General features: G+C 42.1%; 1 protein-coding gene across 1 annotated transcript in view; it reads left to right on the forward strand.

Annotated features, from left to right (window-relative positions):
- Positions 1-71: 71 nt before the first annotated feature.
- The window catches only part of CPEB3 (cytoplasmic polyadenylation element binding protein 3), a 207,632-nt gene continuing 192,748 nt past the window's right edge, over positions 72-14,955 (forward strand). The window contains exon 1 of the mRNA XM_011995849.1: positions 72-194. Within this exon, the coding sequence (XP_011851239.1) occupies positions 141-194 (54 nt within the window). The 5' untranslated portion in view covers positions 72-140. The remainder of the gene's footprint in view (positions 195-14,955) is intronic.

Raw genomic sequence — 14,955 nt, forward strand, 5'->3', positions numbered from 1 at the left:
CGGTCGGTGTGGGCGTGGGTGTGGGTGTCGGGGTGCCTTCCCCGCTCAACCCCATCTCGCCACTCAAAAAACCCTTCTCCAGCAACGTGATCGCGCCGCCCAAGTTCCCTCGCGCGGCCCCGCTCACTTCTAAGTCCTGGATGGAGGATAACGCTTTCCGGACCGATAATGGTAACAATCTGTTGCCATTTCAGGTAATGCTCTGATGCACCTGCACACTCCTTCCCCCTGCCCCGCTTCTTTTGCCCCTTCTCTGACTTTTAATCATCTACCCGCTTTTATTTAAAAAGAGCAGCAATGTCCGGCTCCTCTTTCTCCTTCCGAAGCCTCCAGTTCTTTAGGGCTGTTCCATTCTCGGAAGATGAGGTTGGGAGAACGTTGCGATTGCTGGAGGAATCGTATTCGTCCCTTCAGGGTAGAAGAAGCCGTTTTCTTTTAGTTTATTTTTTCCTTCATGGTGTTTGTACCTCTTATTTTGACTTCCTTTGACAAGTAAAGCTGCAAGTGTGTGGCAGGGTGCCGGCATAGTCCCAGGATGAGTAGGCTGAGATTCCTATCATTTTGAGTAGCTACACATTTCAGGTTATGCAATCCTGGGCTCAGGGTGCCGCCTGCAAGCTGTCCACACCCAAACCACCCTGGCTTTACTCTTAAAGAGGTTAACAACCCTTGAGTGGTGCTATTTCAGACGGTTGCATATGCTCAATTGAACTAATGTGAACACATGTGTTTATGTCTCGCTAAGGTGCTAGAATCATTAATAACAATCAGCATATTGCCCCTGCTGGGAAAATTATGAGTGTGAGATTCCAATCAACACTCACAACTGTGTAAGGCAAGAAGGTGGAAGAGTGGAAATTCTAAGGGCAACCCTTTCCATGTTACCTAGAAGAAGGATTTTTTTTTTTTTTTTTTGCAAGAGGTAAGAGACAATAGGACGTGACCTTCAGAGCCATATTGCAATGGAGTCTATTTGCTAGCTAGCACTGAAATATTTAAAGCTGCAGTGTCCTTCACCAGTTGGGTTAAGAAGACAATACAGATCAATTACATCATTTGAAACTGGGCAAAGTGAAAGTCTTGCAACTTTAATGAAAAATGAGTCTTGTGTCTTGGTGTTAAATGCCAATGAAAAACTCAGGAAGTGCCCCAGACAAAAAGGTTGAAATGAAGAGTGTCCTTGTTTCTGTTCTTGCTGTCTGATCTAGTCCACAGCCATCGCAGTTGGCAGCGTCCTGGGCATCTTGGGTTGGAAAGGTGTAGTACGGGTGTATGTTCACGGGCAGCTTTTGCTCCCAGGCAAACGCTTATCCTTCAGGTATAAGTTGATTTGGTTATAAGCTTCTAGGCTCAGTTAAATAAAAAGGGGAGAGGGGAAGGCCTCCATCAAGACCCAATTTGGATGGTCAAGGAAATGAAGCAGAAATCCTTTGAGGAGTGCTTGGTAGAACTGACAGTTTGACAGAGGTATAGTGTCAGGTGCAGTTGCAGCCTTCATCTCTTTACATTGCAGATGTTTGGAGTGGCTCCCATTCATGAAGGAAGAGATGAGGTTATTGAGAAGAACATGACTCTCTAGGTTAGAATAGTAATTTTTAACTTTGACAGTTCAAGGGAGTCCCTGAAACCTCTAAATTGTGTATATGAGAGTTTTTAACAAGAGAGGATCTTCACAAGGGATTTTCACAACGATCCTTCAGGAATGGAAGATTTTAATATTAAGTTGTATTTCTTCCCATTCTAAAGTTTGTTTATTTTAATAAAATGAAGATATTTTGCAAGATGGGATTCGTTTCATAGACAAAAGGAGGAATTTGCTTTCTGGAATTTATGTGCTTATTTTTGGAGGGGGTAGGGCAGGGAGGCTGCATTTGGTAGGAGAGGCCTTCTTTTTCTAACATTCCCTCTCTTTATTCTCATGCTCCCTACCTGAGTTCAGTCCTGGAGGATAACCTAAAATCTTACAGGGAGTTTCGGGAGCTGATAATGTAGACAGATCTTGTTATCTTTTTCTAGGAGTTGACTCTGAATACAACTAGCTGTTGGTGAATTATCTCCTGGCATGGGGATTAGCGAGAGATTAAATCTACATAGTTTCCTCAAACCTGATATTGACGAGTAGTATAGGGATTGCCATTTGTTACTCAGCAAACCATTCACCAATGATGCTAGTAAGAGCCAAATGGACTGGATTGAGTTGAGTCTCATCTTTCCATCCCTGGTGATGCTATTAGATAGGCAAAAATGGCCAAAAAATTTGTAGGAGGACAGATTTTATTGAAAATTGAGCATTATTTATTTGGCCTCAGGAAGAATTACATATACATTATGTCTCATTTCTTTTTCATAAAACAGAGCTTAGGGTGTTGAAGCAATTTTAGGATCAGAGGAGGAAGCTGGTTGTGCTTTGGCTGGAATATTAGACTTGGTTTCTGTTGATAACTGTACCAAGTTTGTCTTAGAAACAAAGAACACCTGAGTCTTGTGTGCAGAATTTTGTGTATGTGCATTGTTGAAATAGTTTTTCTAAATAAGGCAGAAAATAAGTGGTTCTGATGTCTTTTTCAAAATATTTACTCTGGCAAATGTGATTTTATTTAAATCAGAGTTTATAGAATACCAACTTTATTTTTTATTTAACAGACTTTTTGAGCTATTAATAAAAGAGTCTTTCTACAGTGATCTACTCTAATGTATGTTAAAATTTTTAAAGAAACCCATTCTACCCTGCACTGCTTCTTTTTTGCGAGTTTCTACCAACACAATAGATTTTGAGTAGCTTTACTTACATGGTTTATATTGTAAAAGCAATCACTATCACTGTTTTTTTTTTTTTGAGACAAAGTTTCACTTTTGTTGCCCAGGCTGGAGTGCAGTGGCATGATCTTGGCTCACTGCAACCTCCGCCTCCCCAGTTCAAGCAATTCTCCTGCCACAGCCTCCCAAGTAGCCGGGATTAAAGGCGTCCACCACCACGCCCGGCTAATTTTTTATATTTTTAGTAGAGACGGGTTTCACCATGTTGGCCAAGCTGGTCTTGAACTCCTGACCTTAGGTGATCCACCTGCCTTGGCGTCCCAAAGTGCTGGGATTACAGGCATGAGCCACCATGCCTGGCCTAGCAATCACTGTATTTGAATGTTGTTTTACAAACTATAATACTTTTTTATTCTAATAAAGTTGATTTGTTTCCCTGGGTTTTGGTGGCTGCTTTCTTAGGGATTACTTTTATCTAAAAGTCACTTCATTTCTCTAAATAGGGAAACTGAGATCATGAGAGGTAGAGTGACTGAACTCAAGTCCTACAGTTCTAGCTAAGTTTGTTGTATGTGTCCTTAATGTCCATGTAGTGCAGGTGCTGTCTGGTAGAATTCATTTTAAGTAAGATTCTCTTTGGATTCCATTCAAAGGGTTAGTGAAGTTTTCTATTAGGCCGATGCATTTTGGTGATGCACCTCTCAGCAACAGAGCTCAGGAACAGTGAGGCACTCCACTGAAGGGAATTATATATATGAGTCTTTCTATATTTCTATAAGACAAGAAAGCCTAGGTATGTATGAGTTTGGCGCGTAAGTAATTGAGGGTTTTGCCATTACTCTTTTGCCATAAAAGTAATGGCAAAACCCACAATTACTTATGCACCAATTTAATAAAAGGACTAGAGCTGAGATATTATGTTGTAAATTTGGGTTTAAATAGCATTGCTGTCAAGAAAACATTAGGAGGGACTTTTGAGAGCACCCATTCTAGACTACTCTGCTCATTTTACAGAGGGTAAAATCAAAGTCCCAACATGTGAGGTGACTTACCCAGGTTCAGGTTGATAATTTCTGTCAGAGGCAAGCTTTGACAGCAGATTGCCTGGATTTAAATCTCCATTTTGCCAGTTACTGGCTTTGTAATCATGAACAAATTATATAAACATGCTGGCTCTCAATTCCTCACCTGTAAAATGGGAATAAAATGTGAAACTAAATATAAACTGCATAGCACAGTGCCTGGCCTATAGTAAGGTATCCCATAAATGTAAGGTTATGACTATTGTTATTGTAATGGTGACCATAGGCTTTGCATGATCTTGTCATAATATTGATTACTGATTTTTTTTCTTTTTTCTTTCTTTTTTTTTTTGGAGACAGAGTCTTGCTCTGTCGCCCAGGCTGGAGTGCAGTGGCTGGATCTCAGCTCACTGCAAGCTCCGCCTCCTGGGTTCACGCCATTCTCCTGCCTCAGTCTCCCAAGTAGCTGGGACTACAGACGTCTGCCACCTCGCCCGGCTAGTTTTTTTTTGTATTTTTTAGTAGAGACGGGGTTTCACCGTGTTCGCCAGGATGGTCTCGATCTCCTGACCTCGTGATCCGCCCGTCTCGGCCTCCCAAAGTGCTGGGATTACAGGCTTGAGCCACTGCGCCCGGCTTTTTTTTTTTTTTTTTTTTTTTTTGAGACAGTGTCTCACCCTGTCACGCAGGCTGGAGTGCAGTGTGCGATGTTGGCTCACTGCAGCCTCCACTTCCCGGGTTCATGTGATTCTCCTGCCTCAGCTTCCCAAGTAGCTGGGATAACAGGCGCCCAGTACCATACCCAGCTAATTTTTGTATTGTTAGTAGAGATGGAATTTCGCCCTATTGGTCAGGCTGGTCTTGAACTCCTGACCTCAGGTGATCTGCCTGCCTTGGCCTACCAAAGTAGATTACCAGTTTTTCATACACTGCATTCTAAATATCCCCAAACGTCAGTGTAATGCCATTTGTTCTTTTTTCCTATCTGATGGTACCCTCATGATCAGAGCCTTTGGCCATCGTAGTAATGTGATGATCCAGCATTTACCTATGGGCCAGGCCCTGTGCCAAACACTTTACATCTAGTTTCTCACTAGAACTCCTTTGAGATAGGAACTCCTTTGACATAGGAGGACTATTATTATTCTTGCTTATTTTTTTGTTTTGTTTTTGTTTTTTGGGGGGACGGAGTCACGCTCTGTCGCCCAGACTGGAGTGCAGTGGCGTGATCTTGGCTTACTGCAAACTCTGCCTCCCGGGTTCAAGCGATTCTCCTGCCTCAGCCTCGTGAGTAGCTGGGATTACAGGTGCGTGCTACCATGTCCAGCTAATTTTTGTATTTTTAGTAGAGACAGGGTTTCACCATGTTGGTCAGGCTGGTCTCGAACTCCTGACCTTGTGATCTGCCCACCTCAGCCTCCCAAAATGCTGGGATTACAGGCATGAGCCACTGTACCCGGCCTATTATCCTTGTTATATTGACAAATAAATTGAGGTTCAGTAAATTTACACTATTTGTTTAAGATCACAGCCAGTAATTGGCAAAGTTGCCTCCAGAGCCCATGGCTCCTACTCCCTTGACTATTCTACCTCTAGGGCATTGCTTAATAGTGCAGTGTAGATGTAAGAAACTGGACTGAATCTGTACTTGACCCTATGAGATACGCTGGAAGTTGTGTTTTGAAAAAATTTTGTATTTGTAGAAATGCAGGAAGAAAAAAATACAGTGACTATAAATATACTTCCATGATGATTCACCAGTTATAATTTTTTCTGTTTACTTTATATATTTTTGAATATTATGAAATCAAAGTCCCGAAATAGGAAGTGACTTACCCAGGTTCAAGTTGATAATTTGTCACAGAAGCAGGCTTTAGCAGCAGATTGTCTGGATTCAAATTTAATTTGGAAAAAAAATTCACATTATTCCATGCTTTCTGTCTGTATCTCTGCCTTTATTCCTCTCCTTTTTTTTTTTTTTTTTTTTTTTTGAGATGAAGTCTCACTCTGTTCCCCAGGCTGGAGTACAGTGGTACGATCTCGGCTTACTGCAACCTCCACCTCTGGGTTCAAACGATTCTCATGCCTCAGCCTCCCAAGTAGCTGGGACTACAGGCATGCGCCACCATGCCTGGCTGATTTTTGTATTTTTGGTAGAGATGGGGTTTCACTGTGTTGGCCAGGCTGGTCTTGAACTCCTGACCTCGGTTCTGCCTGCATCGGCCTCCGAAAGTGCTGGGATTACAGGCATGAGCCAACGCACCTAGCCTATCTGTCTCCTTTTCCTTCTGCTCCCAAGTTAAAGGTGATTGCAGGGAGTTTTATATTTTATGATATGTCTAGTTAAATATAACTTAGTATTAGTTTTGCTGGTGTGTTATCAATAACAAAGGAAGAAATTTCTTACATGAATTCATGGGAATACAAATGATATTAAAAGCAAAACAAATATGCCTACTCATAATAAATTTTTAGGAAATATCAATATTTTTCAAGTAGTTTGTGTTCCTTTTCCTTTTTTTTCCGAGTAGTTTGTGTTTTGTCCATTTCCTTTTTTTTTTTTTTTAAAGACAGAATCTGTCGCCCAGGCTAGAGTATAGTGGCATGATCTTGGCTGACTGCAACCTCTGCCTTCCCTGTTCAAGCAATTCTCATTCCTCAACCTCCCTAGGAGCAGGGATTACAGGTGTGCACCACCATGCCCCACTAGTTTTTGTATTTTTAGTAGAGACAGGGTGACGGGGTTTCACCGTGTTGGCCAGGCTAATTTTGAACTCGTGATCTCGAGTTATCTGCCAGCCTTGGCCTCCCAAAGTGCTGGGATTAGAGGTGTGAGCCACCGCATCTGGCCCCCCGCCTTTTTTTTTAAGACCATCTTTTCAGGAGGTAATATAAATGGTCTTGTTTATGCTTGCTTTTGAATAAGGATAGTATGACCTAGATTTAAAACTCTTTTCTAGTTGGTTTCTTAAAAATGCAAAACCACTTTAAGGTCCACTCATCCCCACAAACTGTTTCAGAACCTGTTATGACATGGTTGATATGAATGCCAGCAAAACCACATATCTATTTTCTATTTAAAAGAGGGATTGGTTAGGAAATATTAGGTTTTTGTGCTACTAGAAACGTTAATATAAAACTATGCGCTTCAAAATTGCATGTTGAAAAGTGGTTAGCTTTGTTTAAACTCTTTTATGACCTCGTCGTGAGTTAGTACCAAAGAACCCTCTTAGAAATGTAATTTAGATATCCTCTGACAAAGACACAAATTTCTACTGACATAGCTTTCTCTGTTGGTTAGCCAATTTGATGTGTTTCTTTTTTTTCTTTTTTTTTCTGAGACAGAGTTTCACACTGTTGCCCAGGCTGGAGTGCAATGGCACGATCTCTGCTCACTGCAACCTCTGCCTCCCAGGTTCAAGTGATTCTCCTGCCTCAGCTTCCCAAGGAGCTGGGATTACAGGTGCCTGCCACCATGCCCGGCTAATTTTTTGGGTATTTTTAGTAGAGACGGGGTTTCACTATGTTGGCAGGCTGGTCTTGAACTCCTGGCCTTGTGATCTGCCCACCTCAGCCTTCCAAAGTGCTGGGATTACAGGTGTGAGCCACTATGCCTGGCCCAATTTGATGTATTTCAAGGGCTGTATAAGGTGTAATGCTGTCCAGTTGGAACTGGTTTTCATTGCTAAGTTGATTTTTTATAGTATTTTGATCTGCAGGTATCAAAAGATTATGCTCTGTTGCTCAGGCACGGTGGCTCATGCCTGTAATCCCAGCACTTTGGGAGGTCGAGGTGGGTGTATCACCTGAGGTCAGGAGTTCAAGACCAACGTGGCCAACATGGTGAAACCCTGTCTCTACTAAAAAACTACAAATATTGGCTGAGTGTGGTGGTGGGTGCCTGTAATCCCAGCTACTCAGGAGGCTGAGGCAGGAAAATTGCTTGACCCTGGGAGGTGGAGGTTGCAGTGAGCTGAGATCATGCTATTGCCCTCCAGCCTGGATGGCAAGAGTGAAACTCCATCTCAAAAAAAAAAAAAGTGCTTTGTTTACTGCAATATGAGAAGTTTGAGGCCAGGCGCGGTGGCTAACACCTATAATCCCAACACTTCGGGAGGCCGAGGTGGATGGATCATCTGAGGTCAGGAGTTTGAGACCAGCCTGGCCAACCTGGTGAAACCCTGTCTTTACTAACAATGCGAAAATTAGCTGGGCGTGGTGGCGGGCTCTTGTAATTGCAGCTACTCAGGAGGCTGAGGCAGGAGAATCACTTGAACCCGGGAGGCGGAGGTTGCAGTGAGCCGAAATTAGGCTATTGCACTCCAGCCTAGGCAATAGAGCGAGACTCTGTCTTAAAAAAAAAAAAAAAGAAAAAAAAAAAAAGCAAAGTTTGATTTTACTGAGGAAAGAGAATTAGATGGAGGGGAGCATACAGTAGTGGACAACCCATGAAGCTTGGAATAAGGAAGACACTGGTTAAAGCCTTGGCTCTCTCACTAATGATAGGGTCAAGTCACTTATCCAGTGATTCCTTTTCCCAGTCTGCGAAAATGGAGGGAAGGACTGGGGGAGAGAGAGTGGACAGAAGGGAAAAGGAGCTGGGAGGGGAGAGGGAGCCTAGCTTCAGGGTTTGGTTTGTGAGAGAATGTATACAAAGTGTTCTGAAAATTATATACTGTTAGAGAAATACTGTTGTGGCTTTTGGATGCCTGCCTAACTTCTGTAATTGTAGTCGGAGTTAGAGTTTAAAAGAGGAAATATTGTTGATATTCAGTAGTCCAAAGTTAAACACTAGCTGATGGCATATAGTGGAGGGGGCTAGAAAGAGGCATGGAAGAACATTGAAAGGCACTTTGTATATTAGGGTAACTGCCTATTCTAGAAAGCTAGTCATGGTGGTCTGAAGATGAGGGAGTATATATAGACTTATGTCACACTAATGGTGGAGATGTGTGACTATCTGCTTGTGCTTGTGGCTGACTCACCAATGTAAGCGTAAGGGTTTTCCTGGATCCATGAACATTTTAATTGGTGATGGGAGAAATGCTTAAAACTCTCAATTTTCTGACTGCTATAAGGGTTGGGTTGATTTTGATGGTTCTGGGGATATCAAGGGTCTAATTTGAATCTCCTTACCACCATTTCCCTGTAGGCCATGTCTGACTCTCTGTAGGGGCCAGTGTGGTTGTCGGAGTTAGAATTCAGGATGGAGCCTCAAGTTTTGATCTTGAGAGTTGAGGTAATATAACCATACTTATAGGAGGCTTTCCTGGGGAGGTTGCTGTACTTGCGTTAGAAACCAGCCTCACAAGGAATTTTCTACAGCTGGTCCTTATACCTTGTGGGTAGCTGCTTCTGTGAGGGTTCAAATGCCACATTTCACCTATTATACTTCAGTTCTGCTACATTTAGTTTTCACACTCTTTAGTGTTCTTTATGGTGCTGGGCATTTAAACTTCTTAATGTGAAACCATTCTAATATTTGCATTTTATAGGAATGCATATTTATGGGAATGCATATACTTTCCCATATAATATGGGAAAGTACTAGTGAATTAAAGTACTACGATAACTTAGCATCTTGGAATAAAGCCTACTTTTCTCTCCTAAAAAGCACTATTATATAATTCTCAGAAATAATAAATATTATTATATAAATGCTTGTTGGCAGGCCTCAGAGGAGAGAAACAGAAATGGGCACAAAACAGCCTTTATATTATTTGAAGTGATCATAGAATTAATACACACAAAGGGAAGGAAACATTGTGTACTGATTATGTATGCATAGGACTATTGTGTGGCCAAATAGCTTCATTCCTCAAGCATTCAAACTCATTTCAAGGTCAAGATCAAAAACAAGTAACTCCCTGTCTGCAGTAACTCAGTGCAACTAATTAAATGGTCAATGCCATGAAGTAAATCAGTGCCTAGAAGTGCCTGACACTTAGTAGGTATTCATTAAATGAATGAATGAACATTTAAACCAAGTTATAATTTTGTCCTTTATCTTTACAATGTGGTATATTTAATATTTTTGTGACAGATTCTCCATTCTAGTATTTCTTTTTTTTTTTTTTTTTTAGACGGAGTTTCACTCTTGTAGCCAAGGCTGGAGTGCAATGGTGCGATCTCAGCTCCGCCTACTGGGTTCAAGCAATTCTCCTACCTCAGCCTCCCAAGTAGCTGGGATGATAGGCATGTGCCACCATGCCCTGCTAATTTTGTATTTTTTTTTAGTAGAGATGGGGTTTCTCCATGTTGGTCAGGCTGGTCTCAAACTCCTGACCTCAGGTGATCCCCCACCTTGGCCTCCCAAAATGTTGGGATTACAGGCATGAGCCACCGTGCCTGGCCCATTCTAGTATTTCTATACAAGGTATCTATAGAATATGGAAACATAGGTGAATGTACATAATACTATAAAGGACATCTTCAATTTGTAAAAATATAAAATATTATGTTCCCCAGACTTTATGGACACCCCATAGTTCTGGTCTGTGACTTCATATATGTAGGTTTGGTATGCCAAGAAGTAAGCAGAGTTCTTGCTTTGACATAAAAGGTTTATGACAGCCAATAAATGGGAACACTAGCTTATGTCTTAAGAGTTAGATTTTTCTTTATCCCTTTATCGTTGATTGACTCACTCTTTTGGAGTTAGTTTATCTTGTTATGGTGATTTGGTTTGTTTCTGTACTTGTCATGTCGAGTTATTAACAATAGAGCAGACTAGAATGAGAGTCAGGATAATTTTGACAATAACACTTAGAAATATTAAGGAGAAGGCTGGGTGTGGCTGCTGAGGACTGTATTTGCAGCACTTTGGGAGGCCAAGGTGGGAGGATTACTTGAGTCCAGTTGTTCAAGACCAGCTTGGGCAATATAGTAAGACACTGTCTCAAAAAAAAATTTTTTTTAAATTAGCTGGGCATAGTGTTATATGCTTGTAGTTCTAGCTACTCAGGAGGCTGAGGCAGGAGGATTGCTTGAGCTCAGGAGTTTGAGGTTATAGTGAGCCATGATTGTGCCACTGCACTCCAGCCTAGGTGACAGAGTGAGACCCTGTCTCTAAAAAAATTAAAATTAAAAAATTTTCCAGGTGAGGTGGCTTACTCCTGTAATCCCAGCACTTTGGGAGGCCAAGGTGGGTGGATCACGAGGTCAGGAGTTCAAGACCAGCCTGACCAACATGGTGAAATGCCGTCTCTACTAAAAATACAAACATTCGCTGGGTGTGGTGGCATGCACCTATAATCCCAGCTGCTCAGGAGGCTAAGGCAGGAGAATTGCTTGAACCCAGGAGGCGGAGGTTGCAGTGAGCCGAGATTGCGCCACCGTACTCCATCCTGGGTGACAGAGTGAGACAGTCTCAAAATAAATAAATAAATAAATAAATAAATAAATAAATAAATAAATAAGGGCATTTTCTGGTTTGTTTGACAAAGAACAGGTTAGAGTAGGCCCATTCAGGCAGTCATTAATTCCAGGCATGTGAGATTAGAAAGCAGAGATGTAAAAGGCAAACAATTTTCTATCTTAAAGATGTGCTAGGGTTTTTGAGGGCTGATTAGGGATGGGAGGGAATATTTCAGAGGAAACATCTTAGTGATCTGACAATTGAACCCCCTACTCAAACTTTAGGAGTCCTAGTTCTTAAGTTTCAGATAAGCAACAATTAAAGGAGACAAGAGGTAAATGTATCTAGAAGCACCTCTCTTTTGCAATCTGGAGTGGAAAATTTATTTTTTATTTTTATTTTTATTTACTTATTTTTTTGTGACGGAGTCTCGCTGTCGCCCAGGCTGGAGTGCAGTGGCCGGATCTCAGCTCACTGCAAGCTCCGCCTCCCGGGTTCACGCCATTCTCCTGCCTCAGCCTCCCGAGTAGCTGGGACTACAGGCGCCCGCCACCTCGCCCAGCTAGTTTTTTGAATTTTTTAGTAGAGACGGCGTTTCACTGTGTTAGCCAGAATGGTCTCGATCTCCTGACCTCGTGATCTGCCCGTCTCGGCCTCCCAAAGTGCTGGGATTACAGGCTTGAGCCACCGCGCCCGGCCTGGAGTGGAAAATTTATTTTCCTTTTTTGGACCGGAGAAATATAACCTAGATAAGCAGATAATTTAAAATAGTGAAAACCAGTAAAGTTTGTGAGTTTATGGAGGAAAGGCTGACAGATAATGTTTGGATCATTTATTATAAATCTGTTTCTGTGTTCGCATTTGATTTTATGGGTAGACTGTCCAACTCTCTGCCACATCATTGTTTAAAGCAATTACAGGTTGGGTGTGGTGGCTTATGCCTGTAATCTCAAAGCACTTTGGGAGGCCGAGGCAGGCAGATCACCTGAGGTCAGGAGTTCGAGACCAGGCTGGCAAACATGGTGAGACCGTGCTCTACTAAAAATACAAAAAATTAGCCAGGCGTGATGTTGCACGTCTGTAATCGCAGCTACTCACAGGCTGAGGCAGGAGAATAGCTTGAACCCGTGGGTGGAGGTTGCGGTGAGCCGAGATTGCCCCACTGTATCCAGCCTGGGTGACAGAGTGAGATTTCATCTCAAAAAAAGAAAAAAATAAAATAAGTAAATAAAGATGTTGTAACTAGTAGTAGAATCCTGAGGTCAGATAAACAGTTAAGAAGGATAGCATGAGGTAGTATTTTTGTTAACCATATAACTATTAAGGAATTCCTGATCAAAGGGATGGGATTTACATTGTTAAGTTTCTTTTGGCACCTGTGTTCAAAATCATAATCCACGTGCTCCAGCTTTTGGGCGTTGTATTATTTTGATGTCCTTCTCTAAACAGACACTACTAACACAAATATGGGGAACCAGAATGCCAGTACTGGCATCACACTTTCCACATAAATTATTTTATGTAATCCTTACACATTCTTGTGAATTAGGGATTATTATCCTATTTGAGACTCAGAGACTATTACCTAACTGGAAGTAAGAACTCTCCTCCACTCTCCCAACCTCAGACCACAGAGGTAACCAGGAGGGGAGTGCAGTCTCCCAGACCTTTTGTTTTGGAATCTCACAAACATACAGCACTCTAGAGGAGGGGCTTATTAGTTTTCATTTTATAAAAATAGGACAAAGTGCCCATATTGTGCAACAACCTTGTTTTTCAAGTGAACAGGTATTATTTCTGTTTCCTTTCTGTGCATATACCATATACAGATTTTGACAAAATTGGGGCTCAGTCAGGAGGCGCTGCAGCTCTGAAGGGGGAGGGGGCGGAGATCCAAGTTCGCACCCTGCTCCCTGTTCCCTCCATCCCTTCCCCCTCCTTCTAAAGGCCCCCACCCCTCCAGGCCCCTTCTCCCAGCTCCTGGCCCCTCCTGTGGGTCTCCTCCCTGAGCCCCCACTCTGCCGAGGTCAGCCCTGCTCTCTTCCTGCCTCTCCCTCAATATGCCTTTGATGTTCTATTCTTTACCCACATCTTCCCTAATTCCTCTTATACTACATTGTCTTTATAGTATTCATCACTCTCTGTAATGAGCCGGTTTATTTCGTTTTGTTCTAACGCACTAGAATGTAGGCTCCACAAGGGCAAGGACCTTTTCACTGAAGTGTCTCCAGGGGCTGTGACAGTACCTGAGATATTTTGGGCACATGGTAAATATTTGTTGAGTGTGTTGATGATTTACATTTACAAATGACTGATTAGGCATTTATTGGTCATTTGCATGTAGCTACTAGTGTGAGTAATTAAAACATTTAGCTGGTTTCTACCAAGTGTAAGGCTGGTAGGAATTAAAGTTGAACCATACATTTCCTGTTTTCAGACAACTCCCTGACAAACATGTATTAAAATATAGAATCATAAGGTCTAAAACAAGAGTGTGTTGTGTGCAACAAAGAGAGTTTGTACTTGAATCAGACAAAGGAATGATTAAATTTGTGTGTGGTTGGGAAATCTCCAGGAAAATCTTCAATAGTTTAAGGTATTTTCGGAGTTTTTCTGATTTTGAAAGTAATACCTGTTAACTATTTAAAACTTGAGAGGGAAAAAACACAGATAAAAAACCCCAATTGCCCATAATTCTTTTTTTTTGAGATGGAGCCTCACTCTGTTGCCCAGGCTGGAGTGCAGTGGTGCAGTCTGGGCTCACTGTAAGCTCCGCCTCCCGGGTTCAAGCAATTCTCCTGCCTCAGCCTCCTGAGTAGCTCGGATTACAGGTGCTCGCCCCACCACGCCCAGCTAATTTCTGTATTGTTAGTAGAGATGGGATTTCACCGTGTTGGTCAGGCTGGTCTCAAACTCCTGACCTTGTGATCTGCCTGCCTCGGTCTCCCGAAATGCTGGGATTACAGGCGTGAGCCACCACACCTAGCCAATTGCCCATAATTCCGTTAACCAGATACAAATACTCTTAATGTTTTGATGTATTTTCTGTTAATTATCTCTTTTTTATGTATATGTAATGTAATTTACATAGTGGAGATCATTCTGTTTATGCAGTTTTACCATTTTATAGCCATATTTTTAACATTTTATGTAATTATATAAACATTTTGATGATTGCATAATATTCCATTATGGGAATCCATTATGACAAAATGTTAATCCATTGTATAAAATGTTTTCATATTTGGGGGATTTAGATAGATTTTTTTGTTTTGTTTTGTTTGAAATAGAGTCTTGCATTGTTGCCCAGGCTGGACTCCAACTGAGTTCAAGAGATCCTCCCACCTCAGCCTTTCAAGTAGCTGGGACTATAGGCATGTGCTACCATACTCAGCTGTTTTCGGTTTTTGAATATTGAACATAATGCTGTCATGAACATCTTTAGGCATCATAATACTTTATTTAGAGGTAAGTGGGCAGGGTTTGACAGGCAGATCAGAAAATGGGGTAGGGGGCTGGGCGCAGTGGCTCATGCTTGTAATCCCAGCACTTTGGGAGGCTGAGGTGGGCAGATCACAAGGTCAAGAGATCGAGACCATCCTGGCCAACATGGTGTGACCCCATCTCTACTAAAAATACAAAAATTAGCTGGGCGTGGTGGTGCACACCTGTAGTCCCAGCTACTCAGGAGGGTGAGGCAGGAGAATCGCTTGAACCCGGGAGGTGGAGGTTGCAATAAGCCAAGATCATACCATTGCATTCCAGCCTGGTGACAGAGCATGACTCCGCCACAGAAAAAAAAAAAGAAAATGGGATAGG

Source organism: Mandrillus leucophaeus, unplaced genomic scaffold (genome assembly GCF_000951045.1).
Source record: "Mandrillus leucophaeus isolate KB7577 unplaced genomic scaffold, Mleu.le_1.0 Scaffold1133, whole genome shotgun sequence".
NCBI lineage: Eukaryota > Metazoa > Chordata > Mammalia > Primates > Cercopithecidae > Mandrillus > Mandrillus leucophaeus.